This window comes from Lissotriton helveticus, chromosome 2_1, assembly GCF_964261635.1.
Source record: "Lissotriton helveticus chromosome 2_1, aLisHel1.1, whole genome shotgun sequence".
Lineage (NCBI taxonomy): Eukaryota > Metazoa > Chordata > Amphibia > Caudata > Salamandridae > Lissotriton > Lissotriton helveticus.
In genome coordinates, this window is record NC_136059.1 from 2054624456 (window position 1) to 2054643775 (window position 19320).

Sequence of the window (19320 nt, forward strand, 5' to 3'; positions counted from 1 at the left end):
CACTCATTAAATCCTGCTGTGATGCATGAATGACACGAGGCAACACAGCAGGAACAATTCAGGCCTATTTTTATCATTATATATATTTATATATCAATGCAATTGAATTTAAATGAAATAATCCCTCGCCCCAATGCTGCAGTGATGCGTTCCAGGTTCAGGCTACTGGTGTTCCAGTAATGGGCTCCCTAGATGCTGATTCACTCATTACATCCTGCTGTGCTGCATGAATGATGCAAGGCAACACAGCAGGCCACTCACAAAAAGTGAAGTTCTGCCCCTGGTGTGTGTGAGAGAGCCTGTATAAAATTACGACTCCAAAACACTGATTACAGTGCTCCCTCACCTAACCCACTTTGAAAAACTGGGACATGTGTTTTATGTGAATAAAAAATGCTGGGATGCCGGAACAGTCCTTCAAAAACCAGGACTGTCCAGACAAATGCGAATGTCTGGTAACGCTAAATGTTACCCTTGGCACCACAGAGGTTACATATCTTCTACCCACTTGCTTCATGATGTCCGGTTGATTTGCAGATCCTGGCAGACTTCTCCGGCCAAATCTTGGCTTTGTGGCATATGGCATTGCACATACTGCATGTGAAGAGTTATGCTTGGTATCTGATATAGCCCTTCCTCACAGCTCCTAGGTGGAAGTTTGCTATTAGGTGTCTCGAGCTATCTATTCCTTCTTGGTTTTGCTTCAACGTCCGGATCACTTGCCAAGTTGTTTTGCATATCTCTTTCTTGTCCAAGACTTTGGTCGGTCCATTCACAATAGTGCTGTATCTTCGAAGCAGGCATGCAGTACCCTTCCTTGTCCAGGATGTGGGGGTTGGATCATCTCTACCATGATCCTCTTCAATTGATGTTGGCTCCCATTATACTGTAATGTCAAAGACATTACATGGTGTCTTTGAATTAGATTAATATCAAAACTGCAGCGGTGCTGATTGACCTATTGGGGTCACGTTCTTCAGGTCATACGCAATTCATGCTGCCACACTTGAATGAAACCCTTGCACCGCCTGCTCTGTCAGCAGTCAGCCAACATGGAGCAACAGACACAAATCCGCCCCCATATGTGGTGTGGACATGGGCTGCTGAGGGTAATCAGGAACAGGAGCAGGAGCAGTTTATTTTAAGCTCAAGCCAGCTTAGAGGCAATATGTAAAGTATTTTTGCATCACAAAAACTATAATAAGGGGAAATACAACACAAAACAAATCCCAAACCAATTTAGGAAAATTGTACTAAATATAATGACACCAAAACAGATGAAATCCAATCAGTTGAACCAGACTTAAAATCTTTAAAGCTTTAAGTGAAAAACAGCGTCTAAAAGATCATAGCACCACCTGTGGTATCTAGTCACCTCAGACCGGGACAAAGTCGAAAGTTAAGGTCTACCACGAGGGAGTGTGGTCTGGATACGCTAGGTGGATTGGGCCTGGTCTCCGCTTATGTTCGGACTTAGAAGAAATCTCGAAGAAAGGTTCCTCAGAAGGAATATTCAGCCAACAAGGCAGCCTGCGGTATTTGAGCATGAGGTGTTGACATCGGAAAGTCACTGAATGGAGTCGTACCTTCAAACTTTTTCATTTTTGGAAATCGAAAGTCTTCAGCAGGATGTAGCTGACTAGGGCTCCTTGAGGCTGGATACCCTCACTAAGAGGTCACACTGAACAGGATTTGCTGCTGTGGAGAAGAACGTAGTGGGATGCACATTGGGTAAATCGGTGGGCAGGTAGGTCCTGGTCTTCAGTCGGTTCTCAAGCCACTTTTTGGTGAACATTGCCATCTTTTTAGAGTTAGGCAGGAGCAGCACCTTCAACCCCACAACCAATGGTACAGAACTAGATGGGCACTGCTTGCGGGGTTAAGACTCACTCCAACAGAGGCCAGGTGTAGGGTTCAAGGTCACTGGAGCTTGTTGTGTACCTGTAGCACACACATGAGGCCAGCTAACTAGTCTGTGGAGTCACTGTGGTAAGTAGGCCTTGGTTCAAGCAGCAAGGCAGGTATTACGCAGAAGGGAAGTCCTCCGAACGAGCAAGGTAAGCCTCAAGCAGCAGGGCAGTCCTCTGGTAGCAGCAAAGCAGTCCACTGAGGTACAAGGCAGTTCTGAAGTCTTCCACAGGTCCAGGAGTGTACTGAAGATGTTTTCTGAGGGTCTGATGTTTATACCTGGTGCCAGCCTTTAAAGTGGGGGAATCTGTAAGGCTTCCCCTACATTGGGTTTTGGAAATTTCATCCCTTCCTCTGCCAAGGCTCCAAGAAGTATAGAGTCACAAACGACTATGTTAAAGTTGTTGTGTGTGCTGTAGTAAGCTCTTTTGCAGTGCAAGTGAAACCGAAAACAGATCTGCCCACACCCTTCCTGTCATGATGACCCATCCTGCCCACTCCTAAGCCCTATTGTCTCACAATCTGGGAGGAATACATGAAGCCTAACAGCAGGGTCATGTGACCCAGGACACTGGCAGCAGGCACCAAATGGTTTGGGAAAGAAAATGCCACCTTTCTAAAAGTGGAATTTTCAGGGTTGTGGTTTAAAATCTGTCTTTACTATTAAAGAGGATTTAAAATTACAATTTGACACAACACATGCCATTTCTACCTGTTCCCAATCAAAATGTAGGACTTATTAAATGTAATGAGGTAGCCCAATGTTATCCTTTTCGAGAGGAAGGCAGTTGTTAATGCACTATGCCTTATCCTGTGGGCTGTGTAGGGCCTACCTTAGGGATGAGTTATATGTATTAAAAAGAAAGGTTTAGGTTTGGCAAAAGTTGTATTTTGCCAAGTCGAATTGGCAGTTTAAAACTGCATTTCAGGCTGCAATGTCAGGCCTGAGACAAGTTTTTAAAGTGTTACTTTAGTGGGTGTCACGAGTGCTACAGGCCCAATAGTGGTATTTAATTCACAGACCCTGGATACATATGGTACCATTAAACGTGAAATTTCACAGAGTCCTAAAGCCAACAAAAACAAATCTCAGAAAACAGGTGTGGTGAAGACAAAAGGTGTGGAGTAAAACCACACCAAGTATGTTGGGTCTAACAATCTGCATGCAGAAGATGGATAATTGCCATAAGTAGCTATAACATAAATGTTACCAATATGTAATGGCACTAAGCTTATTATGTCCTGAAGTATGAAAGGCGGAGCTGGCTCAGCGTTAACACCTTATTGTCAAGGCCACCACTTATAACAGTCCGCCACATGGTGGTGCTGTCTAATTTTAAGATGAGCACAATAACACTTGTTTAATAATGCAATATACGTTAATATTGATTAATGCCTGCCGCCCAATCAATGTATTTATCTTTGGGGTCCTAGAATAATGTGTATTGTCAAACCTGTAGGAGTGTGATGGCTAGTAGTTTTTTTGGTTCCGTCATTGGCAGCTCTGATAGGGGCAATGGATGGTTCAAGCTGCAGTGTCCTCCTGAAAAAGGCCCTGGCACTTACTTTCTTACAAATTAAGCGCTGGCGGCGCATATCGGATGCCCGATGTGAGAAACTGACCTATCCAAACATACACCCGCCTGTCTACCAAGACCTGAAAGACTTTGGCACTAAGGTGCCAACAACCGGCCCCCCAGCGGTGCCCCTTCACTTACCCTTCAGCCTCCCCAGCCAAGTATAGCCTCAGGGCGATGACATAGCAGGGGAGGGGTAAAGTAAAGTACAAAGCTGCTGCTGCTCCAGGGAACTGAGGTGATAATGGCCCACCGGCCGCATAACCTGCTCCCAGCCAGGCGGCTCAGTTTAACATCACAGCAGGGAAGTGAGCTTCTGTGCCGGCCCCACGGGGGCCAAGCTAAAGTCTGCAGGGGCGAGAATACTGACCGAGCCACATTGCTGCAAGCTACACCCTAGGATGCTTGCTCCACATTACAGTGGCTGGGCTGGGAAGAAGCAGTAAGGATTGAGCTAACAAAAACCCGGCCCACAGGTGACCCCTAGGCACCGGCCGATGCCCGACTGCCCTGCCGCCTTCCCAATCCGATTCTGGGAACTGTCATACCCTGGTGCCATCGTGCCAATGAAAACTACCAAGAAATAATGTACGCTATTATTGTTGCAAGTGTCCATGCTGCCAATAAGCAACTGCTTTTAAGTGAAAACCATTACAAAGTACGCAAACACCAAGAAGTGTTTATAAAACGAAGTGGAATTTTAAAGGAAGTCCTTGTGATTTGTACGACCTCTCCTGGTTCAGCACGTTTACCAAGGCAACTCAAGTGAAATATGGGCAGAAGAAGCATTACTTCATCCCACTTAGTGGTAACGTTCCTGAAGGTCGGAGAAAACACGCATTGTTAACTGTGAAACGGTTATATTATTCCGTGTAAACCTGCACAGTGGTTATGCAGTGATTTCACCCACAAGCTTGCAGTCTTTGTTGACCTTCTGCAAAACAGCTCCTCTATTATAAGATAATAAATTATATGTTCTCGGCTGTAGAGGAGGCGTGTTCTTCCTTTTACTGACGTCTGTGAAACAAACTGAATGTTCCTCTGCTGCAGCTGGTTATTAACTGTCAAAATGGCGGCACCATGGAGTAAAAGACGTATTGGGCTCTGTTAATGCACTTGCTTTTCTAATCCAGGAAGCAGATGTCTCAGAATAGGATATGTAAAAAAATAACTGAGGACTGAACACGATGCGCTTTAAGGTGTGATAACTATTGCTTGTTAATGTCACTTAATGTAAATGTCTCCTCGGTACTTTATTTTCTGTTATTATAATGTCAAAGTCTAGGTACTGCTTCGTTTGTTGATTCAGTTTTTTACATACTGTTTTCCGACGTGCACTGACATGTTTCTCTTTGAAGGGAATGGAATTCCGATTTAAGGAAGCTGCCGAACATTAAAATGAGGAAGCTTCGTGCAGTGGACGTAGTTTCTTCTACGGCTGAGAAAGATGTGGGAGAAACAGAAGCAACTGAGCCTGAAACAATAGAGCAGGAAGATGAAAGTGTAGAAGACAGTGACTGAGAAGTGCTGAAATTCGCTTTTTTTAATTGGTCATTAGAAGAAAGAATCCCCACCATTGCTATCTCCGAATAAAATTGAAAGAAAGCTGCTAATTTTCCTTGACCTAGTTCCTTTGATTTTTTTTTTCTTCCATGAAGTATCATCATCGGAACTCTTGAAAACCTTGCAGGTTGGGTAAATAATTCAGGTTTGGAGGAGCTCTGCTCATTTTTCTACATGAAAGACTGTTCTCTTTCCCATTTCCGTGTATGCTTCAAAGAATGTGAACCATCAGATGGGTAACCGAAGCATGAAATTATTTCCAAAGTGTGGACTCTGCTAGCTGTGATGTGGTAAGATCCCTTACTGTACTGTCTCGTGTGAAATCTGTGCCTGCCATTTACAGCACGTGACTGCTTAATTTATTCACAGAGATAAAAATACACGTTGCAGAAAATAAAATGATCAACCAAAATGTTTGCTGTATTCTGTTCCTTTTCACTGCAGTACTCAAGCCTTGTAGTCTTTTCTCAGCTCTCTTGCCTTGGCAACGTTTCACGGTGTTTTATTTGGGAAAGAAAAAGTACGAACAACAGACGTATTTCAGCAGGGGCACGGTATTTGGGTGTTAGGCTGGCCCTAGACAAACAGAGGTTCCTAGATCTAAACATGGGCAGAGTCCTGGAAGGGTTAGGCACGTCGGTTCGGTTCTGGAGAGATCTTCCACTGACATTAATGGGTCGAGTTGCCTTGGTAAAACTGGTGGTCCTCCCCAGTTGCCTGTAAATGTAATTGCCCATTTATATCGCGCAACAATCGCTCCAAGGAGCATCTAGGCGCCCAAGTATGGCCAACCAATGTAATGTTGCCTTGCTGCTTGACTTGACCAGATCAGGAATCACACTAGGTCTCTGGCAATTGTGTCTTGGAGTTTGAAAAGCCAGGTATATAATGCAGAACTCACTCTATGACCTCCCACGCTATTATTTTCGTGAACTCGATTGGCTAATAGTAGGTCTACTATAGTCCACATAACGGAAACGCATCAGCATGGAAAAGTGACACCAGACGTGGGATAGAGAGGGAGTGGAACTCCCAACCTTGAGTTTTAGTATATGACCGCGGTACTGCAACATGTGGTTCACTGGTTTGATGTGCGGGATAACTCGGAGAAAAGGCTCAGAGGAGAGTTGGACGGCTTGACCAGCCTGCCTGAGCTATTCATATTGGGAGCACTTATCCCGGACAAGTACCCATATCTGGTCAGTCGGGCGGGCCGAATATGGGAAAGACTGGTCACAATGGTACTCCGTAAAGCTCCATATGCAAAAGATTTGTCAATATGGATCCTTTAGCCTTTTCAGGAACATTGAGAACACAATGTCCATGGAAAAATGGAAAGCCGGCGCCTGTGAAGTCCTGGGAGCTCTCTACTTAGGCAGCCAATATATAACAAGAGAGGATGCCTATGACTCGTTTGCGCTGAATGCGAGGCAATATCTATGATACCAAAAAATGTTAGCCATGGCGCAAGAAATAAGACCGAGTTTTCCTGACGAGCCTGTCCCGTCTCACACACTGTGTAGACTACTGGACATGATAGGGGGTTGAAAGCTCATTACACACTTGTACAGTGCCACAAGGGACGCTCCCAGGATCACCCCTAAAGCACACACCATATGGGAGGAAAACATGAAGGAAGTCATAACTCAACGAGACTGGCAAAAAATGCATGAGGGATCTCGCACGATTAGCTCGAATGCTAGATTTAAACTGATTCAATACAGTTTTGTACATCAGTTATACCTTTCCCCTAAGGTCATGCACACTATTTACCCTGCCAGATCAGATACGTACACTCGCTGCTGGGACCCGGAAACAGATTTTTTACATGTTGTATGGGGATGTAGGGACATGAGACTGTATTGGGAGGGGGTACTTAAGCGAGTAACAGGATGGGTTCTCAAAGGTACTCCAAGTGCAATATTATTGGGTCTTATACCTGCCCCAGTGAATAAAAAACTTCCCAGAAGATTCCTCAACTTGGGGCTGGTTCTGTCAAAGCGCTGTATAGCAATTAGATGGCTGAACCTGCGTCCCCAGGGTCACAGGGAATGGGTGCGAGACTTAGTGGTATGGGCCACAGCCGAAGAAGTCAGAATAAATAGGGTCAGACGAGGCGACAAACTTGAAGATGATCTGAAAGCATGGAGGCATATGATAGCAGACCTTCGTGCATGGGAAGACCTAGTATCAGTAGCGAATGTGATTAAATGAAGAATTCTCTAAGTTCTAAGTACCTGCTGTTGCTTGTTACACTACAAAGTTTCCACTATTGTATGATTATTGGATCCTGTTTTTGCCTGGATAGGAGGGGGCATGCAGGGATAAATGGGAAATGTTTGGTTATACAAAAAAAAGCAAGTATCAGCAACATGTAGTATTAAAATATGTATAAGTATGACTTCTGGTACCGCAGTGTTAATAAAAAAAATAAAAAATATATATATATAAATAGACGTATTTTAGCATGTCATGGCTTACTGAATGTGTTGCCATTGTGCAACATTCCGTCCATCATCTTGTGTGTTTTGCTCTTCACCCCATGTGGGAAGGGTATGCCCAGACTTGGATCCCTTGCTCACTAAGCCACTGGAGTCAAGCTATCCTGGCTGAAGACGGCTGATAGCCAGAAACTGGTCCTAGGATGCTTGATTCCGGTCCAGGAAAGACATGGCTTGGCAGTTCGGACTGGACTGTTCCCATGAGGCACTGTAGACAAAGGGTCAGCAGATCAGGTCGATTACCCCTTTTCAAGGTTTGCCCGGCGTTAGCCGCCTCTCACCCAACTCACGGTTACCAAATAAAGAGGCAGGCGCTGGAGACTGGAAGGCAGGAAACAGGAGTTTATTCCGACGGAGCAGAACACGTCAAATCAGACAACAGGGTATCTTCTCGAGGTGCTCTAAACGCATCCTTGAGGCCTGGCCTCTTATACACAGGTTTATTGCTTTATTACATGAAACACATTCTTGTCAATACTTTGATGTACGGAAAGACATCCTCGGAATTCTCACTTTGGGCCTGTTCCCACACACATTTACAGTAGAAGTCCCCACCCCGGTCACAGTAGCTGATGACTATCGCACACCAGGACATTCCGTCGAATCCCGGAATGTGTGTCTGATCGGATCTCATGGGTTGGGGGGGGCTTTGATCAGTCAGAGATCCTTTGAATCGGGGCAGCTGCTTACTGTAAGGGGGCCAATAAATGGTATCCGCAGGGCCAGGTGGCGCCCTGGGAACGGGCAGGAAGATTGGGCACAGAGGAAAGGGGGTTCATCAAAGGATGGGGAGGTGTTGGCCGGGAGTGGAATGCATTTCCGAGGCAGAGTCGCGCTGGAGGGGAGTTTTATGGTTCAGGTATGAGAGAGCGGGGGCTATCAGCACGCGGGGGATGCTTGCGAGGTCAGAGGGAAAGACGCGCTAGCTAGCAGCGCTGGGTAGAGGGGCCATGGCATACAAAATGGCTGCTGCTTACGCGCACGTATGAGTCGGAAAAGGGGGCAAGATGGCGCCGATAATGTTGATGCCGCAATCTAGATTTTAACAGTCCTCCCTTTTCAACATATCTAGCCAGCTTGTTAGTCCACCTCAATCCCCAGTATATTTTGGACCTCTACGTCGTACAAGGCCTTCATACGCTCAGTTTCAAAGTCCAGAGTCTTGCGGCAGATACAGTTTGCTAGAAGTGAGCACAAAGGTGGTAAGCATTGGATACCTAGGCAAAAACCACAAATTACAATGATCGGTATCAGGATAATCATAAACAACCTCCACCCCCAGTCTTTTATTGTACTCCAGAACCAACTCCCAAGTGACCATTCTTCTTGTTCCTGATGAACCTCGGAGGAAACTCTGTGGAGATGTTCGATGGCTTTGTACACTGAGGGCGAATTGTCCGGTACGTAGGTGCGGCAGCTGGACCCGATGATGCGGCATGCCCCTCCACGATCTGCTAGAACCACATCTAGAACAAGGCGGTTCTGAAGAGCCACCAAGCGGACTGCTTGAAGCTCGGCTGTGTCATTTGAGAGGATGCCAGCTGTAATGTTCATGGTTGTTTCAACGGCCTGGGTCAAATGTCGGATGGCACGGCTGTTTGTCATTGGACCCCAGAGTGGAACAAGTCCCTTCATTGTGTCCAGGAACTGTGCTCCGGCAGAGTCGGCTTGGTCAATGTCTCTCTCTCGTTTTTGTCGGTGGTGGCTTGCAGATGCCACATAGGTCGGAGGAAGGATGAAGGCAATGTAGCAGGTACCTCCCCAGCCCTTTGGTAGCCAGGTGTAGGCTTTCGTACCGCAGACAAAGTACATGCTTGGAGAGGTGACAAAAGAGGGTGGGTCAGTAGAGTCCAGGGTTCTGATGGTGCTGCAGGCACTGCGACCTACAAATTGTGTCCCAAGGCGTTCGATGCAGACAAGGCCCGAGACATTGACAACAGACAGGGCCACAGTCAGGGTGGCGGCTGTTCGTTTCCGGAGGTAGGAGAAGGTAGGTCTGGCCGGGTTGTTGAACACCTGCATTTCAACACGTTCTTTGGCTGGGATGTCCAGGTGAACAGAGGTGTTGGACGTCAGAGGGCAAAAGGGTGCAGTTGTTCTTTTTGTTTCGTTCGGCCAGGCCCCATGATAAAAGTGAGACATGGTTTAGCTGGATATTGCTCTATCTCTGTAGCTCTCTTGTAGGAGAATCAGCCAGGCGAGGCAGGAGCCGTGAACAGAGAATGGCGAAGGAATGAATGGGATGGAGTGTCCGGTGGCGTGTGGCAGCAACCCAGCAATTGGTGGCATTGGCGGCAAGGTTGTGTTGGTGTAACAGTTGTACGAAGGAGTTGTTCCAGAACTCCTTACGTCTTTCTCGGAGTTGAGGTGAAAGAGAGATCAAGTGGTGCTCTTTCACAGTGACAGGTAGTACAGTGGCTAGAAGTGTCTTATGTGCTGGCGAACCTTCTTCCAAGATCCAGAGGGTGGTCATGAGGAGGAAACAGAAGAGAAGGGTAATGAAGAAGGCAATAGTCTTTGAGCTGTACATTTTGTCAGTCTTTGGGTTGCGGTAGTGGGTCTTTGGGTATCCGGTTGCTTCCATCATCTTCAAGTCGGGTGCTTCCATCATCTTCGTATCGGGCGCTTCCATCATCTTCAAGGGGCTCGGTAGCGGGCAGAACCACAGACTTCGTTTGGCTTCTCTCCTGGCAACCTTAGTAGTGTTAGGTCACCACTCTGAGAATATAAACGTAGTCAGTGGTCTACTTAGCCGAAGCTCCCTCCTTTCGTCGTAGGTTGTACCCTTCTCTGGATGGCACAGTGGGATCGGGAAATGTTGTCAGTTCAAGCGTGTCTGTTTCCGGGTAGCAGTTCAGAGATGGTCGATCTTGGTTCAGGAGCTCTTGATGCGTGGTCACGTTTTCGGTCGTTGGCAGATTCGGCGAGATCTTCTTGCAATGGTGTGCATGCAGCCAATTGCGTTTCCCCTCCACTCGAAGATCTGTTCGGGTGGTGATCAAGACTTGCCAGGGGCCCGTCCAGCGGGGTTCCAGACTCTTCGCACGCTGGAAATTCCTCACTAGAATGAAGTCGCCAGGCTGGATGGAGTGTCCCGGGCCCCTGGAAGCATCGGGGATGGCCTGCAGCACCTGATGATGAATAACAGACAGTGTTTTAGTCAAGTTATACAGATAGTCGGACATTAGGACGTCCGGGACGTCGTGAATAGATGTCGGTTTGGGCGCAGACCAGATGCTCATGGGTCGGCCAAAAACGACCTCGTAAGGGGTCAAGTGATGTTTGGTGGGGGTGGAACGCATTGACAGTAGTGCCAGGGGGAGAGCGTCCGGCCATTTTAGGCCTGTGGTAGTGTAGGAGAGTAGGGTCTGCAATCCTATGATCACCCAGATTTTTGCTTTTTGCTGCACTGGTTTACGACTTTCCCTGGCTGTGGGCCTGCTAATCAGACCCACAGCCTCGCTGTTCTCTCTATCCAAATTGTACTCAGGTACTGAATTGGCACTGGGCCCTCTCCAAGTCCCTGTACCCAGGGCTGAGGTGCACCCAGAAGTCTCCCAGGGGCTGAAGCATGTATTGTGCCACCCCTGGATTGACTAACTAAAACTGACACAACTGGCTGCACGACAGCTGGGGCAAGGTGGTGTACTCACCCTTTGCTTTAGATATAGTATACCTATATCTAACCCTAAAATGGACACGCAGATCTCCTATCAGTCACTCCTATGACAGGCTCAGCTCATGCCAGAGCACCATCTCACACGATTCCAAGCACTCTGCCTTCAGGATTGTTAAGGCCTGCCATAGGAGTGACTGATAGGAGATCTGCGTGTCCATTTTAGGGTTAGATATAGGTATACTATATCTAAAGCAAAGGGTGAGTACACCACCTTGCCCCAGCTGTCGTGCAGCCAGTTGTGTCAGTTTTAGTTAGTCAATCCAGGGGTGGCACAATACATGCTTCAGCCCCTGGGAGACTTCTGGGTGCACCTCAGCCCTGGGTACAGGGACTTGGAGAGGGCCCAGTGCCAATTCAGTACCTGAGTACAATTTGGATAGAGAGAACAGCGAGGCTGTGGGTCTGATTAGCAGGCCCACAGCCAGGGAAAGTCGTAAACCAGTGCAGCAAAAAGCAAAAATCTGGGTGATCATAGGATTGCAGACCCTACTCTCCTACATGACCCCCCCCCCAAACTTTGGGACAATAAACTAACCTTGACCAGGTGAGTCTTCTTGCTCTAAGTGGAAATACCTGGAGAGCCCATCAGCATTGCTGTGATCAGTCCCAGGTCTATGCTCCACTGTAAAATCCATCCCCTGTAGGGAAATGGACCACCTAAGCAGTTTGGGGTTTTCACCCTTCATCTGATTTAGCCACAAGAGGGGCTTATGGTCTGTCTGAATGGTGAAGTGAGTGCCAAACAAGTAGGCCCTCAGCTTCTTCAGGGCCCAGACCACAGCAAAGCCCTCCCTCTCAATAGCTGACCAATTTTTCTCTCTGGGTGTCAACCTTCTACTAATGAAAGCAATAGGCTGATCATTACCATCAAAATTCAGTTGAGACAGAACAGCTCCCACACCCAACTCAGAAGCATCTGTTTGGACAATGAATGGCTTGGAGTAATCTGGACTCTTGAGGATAGGTGCTGTGCACATGGCCTGCTTTAGGTCATTGAATGCTTTCTGACAGCTTGCTGTCCACTGAACTTTCTTTGGCATCTTCTTGCTTGTCAGGTCATTAAGGGGGGTCACTATGGACCCATAATTTCTGACAAACTTCCTATAGTACCCAGTCAGGCCCAAGAAAGCTCGAACCTGAGTCTGGGTGATTGGAGGAGTCCAGTCCTTGATGGCCTGTATCTTACTCTCCAGTGGCTGAACCTGGCCTCCACCTACAAGGTGGCCCAGGTATACAACCTGTGACTGCCCTATCTGGCACTTTGTGGCCTTGATAGTGAGGCCTGCCTTTTGCAGGGCCTCTAACACTTTCCTCAGGTGGACCAGGTGATCCTCCCAGGTGGAGCTAAAGACAGCAATATCGTCAAGATAAGCTGCACAGAAGTCATCCAGCCCAGTGAGGACTTGATTCACCAACCTTTGGAAGGTGGCAGGTGCATTTTTCAGTCCAAAGGGCATTACCACAAATTGATAATGCCCTCCAGGGGTAGAAAATGCTGTTTTAGGTTTGGCTTCCTCAGCTAACCTGATTTGCCAATACCCAGCTGTCAAATCAAATGTGCTTAAGAAGTTGGCAGAAGCCAATCTATCTATAAGCTCATTTGCTCTTGGTATTGGGTGGGCATCAGTCTTAGTGACTGCATTGAGGCCTCTGTAGTCTACGCAAAACCTCATCTCTCTCTTACCACCCTGGGTGTGAGGCTTTGGCACTAGAACTACTGGGCTAGCCCAAGGGCTATCTGAGGGCTCAATGACTCCCAGTTCCAACATTTTCTGCACTTCAGTTTTGATGCAGTCTCTAACATGATCAGGCTGTCTGTAGATTTTACTCTTGACAGGCAGACTGTCTCCAGTGTCAACATCATGGGTACACCAATCAGTTTGGCTGGGTGTCAGAGAGAACATATGTCGAAAGGATTGCAGAACTTGCCTGCTATCCTGTTGCTGATGTTCAGTGAGGCTGCCACAAAAGACAACACCATCAACTGACCCATCATCAGGATTCTGAGTGAGCAGGTCTGGGAGAGGGTCACTCTCTTCCTCCTGTCCCTCATCTGTGGCCATGAGCAAGCTCATGTCCTTCCTGTCAACATATGCCTTGAGCCTGTTAACATGGAGCATTCTGAGAGGGCTCCTGGGAGTTCCAAGGTCCACCAAGTAGGTAACCTCTCCCTTTTGCTCAATGATGGTGTGGGGCCCAGACCATTTGTCTTTCAGAGCTGCTGGGGCCACTGGCTCCAGCACCCACACCTTCTGTCCTGGCTGGTACACAGTCAGTACAGCCTTTTGGTCATGCCAAGCTTTTTGAAGTTCCTGGCTGACCTCAAGTTTTTAGATGCCTTTTCCATATACTCAGCCATCCTGGAGCGGAGACCAAGTACATAGTCCACTATGTTGGTTGCAGGCTTTTTGAGAGGTCTCTCCCATCCTTCCTTCACCAAACACAGGGGTCCTCTTACAGGATGCCCATACAGAAGCTCAAAAGGGCTGTAGCCAACCCCCTTCTGTGGGACCTCTCTGTAAGCAAACAAGAGGCAGGGGATCAGGACATCCCATCTTCTCCTAAGAGGTTCAGGTAGTCCATGAATCATCCCTTTCAGGGTCCTGTTGAATCTCTCAACAAGCCCATTGCATTGTGGATGATAGGGTGTGGTGAACTTGTAGTTCACACCACACTCTTTCCACATGGCAGTCAGATATCCTGACATGAAGTTTGTACCTCTGTCAGAAACGACCTCCTTAGGGAAACCCACTCTGGAGAACACTCCAACTAGGGCTCTTGCCACTACAGGGGCTGTAGTGGTCCTAAGGGGAATAGCCTCAGGATACCTGGTGGCATGGTCCACCACTACCAGTATAAACTTGTGTCCTGATGCTGTCTGGGGTTCCATTGGACCAACAATGTCAATCCCCACTCTTTCAAAGGGAACCCCCACCACAGGTAGTGGTATGAGGGGGGCCTTTGTTGTGCCACCTGACTTACCACTGGCTTGGCAAGTGACACATGAGCGACAAAACTCCTTGGTATTCTCATTCATATGGGGCCAGTGAAAGTGTGAGACAAGCCTGTCCCAAGTCTTTGTCTGACCTAAATGACCTGCAAGGGGAATCTCATGGGCCAAGGTGAGAAGGAAACCTCTCAGAGACAAGGGGATGACCAGCCTCCTGGTTGCACCAGGCTTGGGGTCTCTTGACTCAGAGTACAGGAGTCCATCTTCCCAGTATACCCTGTGGGCACCTGTGGCATTCCCTGCAGCCTCAGCAGCAGCCTGCTGTCTGAGGGGTTCAAGGGAAGGGCAGCTCAACTGTTCCTTCCCCAGGTCTGCTCTGGAGGGTCCCCCTGAGCCCAGAAACTCAACTTGATCAAGTTCAAGCTCTTTAGGCTCAGTTTCCCTCAGCTCTTCTAGATCAGCCTCCTCAGAGACTTGATCCTCAACCTGGGGCAAGGGGGAAGGCAAAGCCTTACCCTTACTGCTCTTCTTCTTGGAAGGTGTCTGGTCCATAATTTCAGGATCCAGCACCTGTTCAGTGGGGCATCTTCTGGCCTGTGCCCTAGTCACAGCAAGCACATGTGCTGGCAAGCCTAACATCTCCATGTGAGTCCTCTGCTCCACTTCTGACCATTGTGATGACTCCAAATCATTGCCCAACAAACAATCAACTGGGAGGTCTGAACTGACTACAACTTTCTTTTGTCCCTTCACTCCACCCCAGGAGAAAGCTACAATTGCCACACTATGACTAGTAGTGACATTGCTGGCATTGGTCACCAGGAAATCAGTACCTGGCATGATCTGTCCAGGGTCCACAAAGTTAGGTGTCACCATGGTGACACTGGCACAAGTGTCCCTATAGGCCTGAGCCATTTTGCCATTTATCAAAGGTGTCTGCCTGTATTTGCCCAAAGTATTGGGACTTATTTCAGGGGACATATCCATATCCCCTGTACAGACAAGGACAGCCTGAGTGAGTGTGCCAACTAAGTTGTCAGACCCCTCAGTACCCAAGGTTAACCCAACTAATGCCTTGGGAGTGACACTACCACTACTGACTGTACTAGGGGGTGCAGTTGCTTTAGGAGCTGTAGTGGCAGGAGTTTGTCCTCCTCTTTTGGTGCACTCACTAAACCAGTGAGATTTACTTTTGCAGTACTGGCACCACCTTTTTGACTGGCCTTCTTGAGTCTTCTTCTTCTGGGAAGCCTGACCCCCACCCTCTTTGGTTTGTTGGGGACCTGGTGAAGACTTCTGGTCATTTTGCTCATTTTTAACATTACCCTTCTGGTCTGCTTTCTTCTGACCACCCTGGTTCTGGTTCTGGTTCTGCTTGATCCTTGTCCTGACCCATTTGTCTGCCTTCTTTCCCAATTCTTGGGGAGAGGTCAGATCTGAATCAACAAGGTGCTGGTGCAGCAACTGGTTCTGACAATTGTTCAAAATTTGTTCTCTCATCATTAGATTATACAATCCTGTGTAATCTGTAACCTTGCTACCCAGCAACCAGCCCTCCAAAGCCTTAGTGGCACAATCCACAAAATCAGACCAGTCCTGAGACTGAGTTTTCTGGGTGTCTCTGAACAGCAACCTGTACTGCTCAGTGGTTAAACCAAACCCATCAACCAGTGTATTCTTCAGGACCTGGTAATTGTTAGCATCCTCCACTCTTGTAGTGAGGAGCTTATCTCTACCTTTACCATCAAAGGAGAGCCACAGTATAGCTGCCCACTGACTCTGGGGAATGCCCTGCACAGTGCAGGCCCTCTCCAGAGCAGCCATCCATTTCTGGATATCATCCCCTTGCTTAAAGGGGGGCACTATTTTAGTCAGGTGTTTAGTATCTAAACCCTTCTCTCTATCTCTTGGGAGATTGCTGCCACCAGTGGGAGCTAACCCACTCATTTTCTGCTCTCTAGCAAATGCAAGCTTTTCTTTGGCCAGGGCAAGTTCTTCCCTTTCAATCCTCAGTCTAGCTTGTCTCATCCTTGCTTCATGCTCTCTTCTCTGAGGGGAAGTCAATCTCCTCTGGGGAGAGTTCCTTCTCCCCTGAGAAGAGGCATTAGAGTGCAGAGATCTAATGGAGGCCCACTTCGGGTTAGTACTGGGGGTCCCCCAGATCCTAGCCCAAGTAAGTCTAAGTTGGCCCTGGTTAGCCTTCTGACTACCTCAAGACCTTTGTCTACCTCATCCCCAGAGAGTTCCTCTTGATCCTCCTCCTCAACTGCAGTAGCAATGTTGGGGAGATCTGGATCCCCAGAGGTTCCCTCTAAGGCTGGCATGTTCTCATGTAACTGAGAAAGCTTTCTGGCATCATATGTCTCTAAGAGACCTATCAGAAAGGGAATATGTGGGGTTAGACCCCTGCTTCAGTTTTCTGGAGACACAGATCTGTCTCATCTCCTGGAAACTGAGAGCTGCATATCTTGAAGTGACCTGTGGAGGGTCAACACTGACCAGGGGAGTCTCAGTAGATTCTCCCTGGGTAGACATGCTTTTCTAGTGAGGTGTAAGTGGTGCACTTACCTACACTATATGTTTGCCTACTGATCCCTTGCTAGAGTTGTAGTTTAGGGTGTGCTAGGCCCTAGGAGCTACAACAGCTGGTTCAGTAGAACTCAGAGTATTCTAAGCTAAGTTATATGTACCTTTAGTACTTATGTGATCTTTCACAAGATATTCTTAGGATATGTGTGGTAAAACAACAGCAAGCTCAAATCCCAACCGCTGCTCACCAATGTGAGAAGTTGGCCTGATGTGCAGTGCTCACTATTCTAGTGATCACTATATATCAGTCCAAACAACCCTTATTGATGATTGGTTGTAAGTCAACCTTATAGACCAGCTATCCTAGTAGCATGGATACGAGCAGTCTAAGGCTAAGACTCTAGAGGGCGTGTTAAGCCAGCTGTTTTACCATCACATTACCCCTTGAACACCCAGTGAAAGGACACCACACAAGTGTTATGAAAATAAACAGTGTATTTATTAGAATCACAACAACCCTGTACTCTTTATGAGGACAGGGTGCTAGGCACACAACAAAACTCTTACGAAAATACTTAAGTTAGCACGTTATACACAAATGCCCGAGGGGCACGAAAAAACCATATACTTTAAAAGTGGAATGCGAAATTACTAGCAGGTAAGTACAGTACTAATAGGCTTTGGAATCGCTAGGACTTGACTAGGGAATCGTTAGATTACTTCTAGGAGGCCCAGGGGACTCGGGTGCAGAGTGTGCACTCTCACGCGGGATGCGGGACAAAGTCTATGGAGGCTAGTAAAGGCAAAGTTAGTGTTCACGGGCGAACCCGACCTGGTAGGAAGAAAACGACAGTGGATCCTGACCCTAGGATAGTGAGGCTATGCTGGGACACCGAAGTGCCGAAGTTACCTAGCCCAGGGGCTGCAGCTGCATAGGTCTGAAAAGACGTCGGGGATCTCGTTGCCGGACCAGGAGCCTGGAAGGAAGAAGTTGCTGGCAGGCGACCAGTGAAGGAAAGTTCGATGGATCCAAGCCTGGATCAAGGAAGAAGAAAACCTGAAAGCAGAGGGGACCAAGTTCTTGAATCACTAGCCAGTGATTAAGTGGGCACCAGGATGGCACCGGGCGAAGTCACCGCAGTCAGGTGAGTGGGCGCTGCTGGGCTCTGCAGTCTCTCGGACCAGGAGGCGTTGTCGGCGACCAGGATGGAGGTGCGAGCTGTCCCACGAAGGATCTTGCTGTCGACGTCGCTGGACCCAGGATTGGGCAACAAGTCTTGGCAAATGCAAGGCCCACGCGGTGGACCTAAAATGGCGTCTTGGGTGGACCAGGAGGGTCCAGGGTACTTCTCCGATGGAGGGAAGCAAGGGCCAGTCTGGAGAAGTACCCTGGACCCTCCTGGTCCACCCAAGACGCCATTTTAGGTCCACCGCGTGGGCCTTGCATTTGCCAAGACTTGTTGCCCAATCCTGGGTCCAGCGACGTCGACAGCAAGATCCTTCGTGGGACAGCTCGCACCTCCATCCTGGTCGCCGACAACGCCTCCTGGTCCGAGAGACTGCAGAGCCCAGCAGCGCCCACTCACCTGACTGCGGTGACTTCGCCCGGTGCCATCCTGGTGCCCACTTAATCACTGGCTAGTGATTCAAGAACTTGGTCCCCTCTGCTTTCAGGTTTTCTTCTTCCTTGATCCAGGCTTGGATCCATCGAACTTTCCTTCACTGGTCGCCTGCCAGCAACTTCTTCCTTCCAGGCTCCTGGTCCGGCAACGAGATCCCCGACGTCTTTTCAGACCTATGCAGCTGCAGCCCCTGGGCTAGGTAACTTCGGCACTTCGGTGTCCCAGCATAGCCTCACTATCCTAGGGTCAGGATCCACTGTCGTTTTCTTCCTACCAGGTCGGGTTCGCCCGTGAACACTAACTTTGCCTTTACTAGCCTCCATAGACTTTGTCCCGCATCCCGCGTGAGAGTGCACACTCTGCACCCGAGTCCCCTGGGCCTCCTAGAAGTAATCTAACGATTCCCTAGTCAAGTCCTAGCGATTCCAAAGCCTATTAGTACTGTACTTACCTGCTAGTAATTTCGCATTCCACTTTTAAAGTATATGGTTTTTTCGTGCCCCTCGGGCATTTGTGTATAACGTGCTAACTTAAGTATTTTCGTAAGAGTTTTGATGTGTGCCTAGCACCCTGTCCTCATAAAGAGTACAGGGTTGTTGTGATTCTAATAAATACACTGTTTATTTTCATAACACTTGTGTGGTGTCCTTTCACTGGGTGTTCAAGGGGTAATGTGATGGTAAAACAGCTGGCTTAACACGCCCTCTAGAGTCTTAGCCTTAGACTGCTCGTATCCATGCTACTAGGATAGCTGGTCTATAAGGTTGACTTACAACCAATCATCAATAAGGGTTGTTTGGACTGATATATAGTGATCACTAGAATAGTGAGCACTGCACATCAGGCCAACTTCTCACAGGTAGCCACTATTTTTGCCAACTTAAGTTTCAGAGTGGCGTTGTGTCGCTCGACCAGTCCAGCAGATTGGGGGTGGAAAACTGCGTGGAACTTCTGTCGTACCCCCAACCCCTTTAGAATAAGCTGGATAACT

General features: G+C 48.0%; 1 protein-coding gene across 1 annotated transcript in view; it reads left to right on the forward strand.

Moving 5' to 3' along the window:
- The window catches only part of TMA16 (translation machinery associated 16 homolog), a 218827-nt gene extending 213367 nt beyond the window's left edge, over positions 1-5460 (forward strand). Inside the window, exon 7 of the mRNA XM_078677011.1 lies at positions 4844-5460. Coding sequence (XP_078533137.1) covers positions 4844-5006 — 163 coding nt within the window. The 3' untranslated portion in view covers positions 5007-5460. The remainder of the gene's footprint in view (positions 1-4843) is intronic.
- The last annotated feature ends 13860 nt before the right edge of the window (positions 5461-19320 follow it).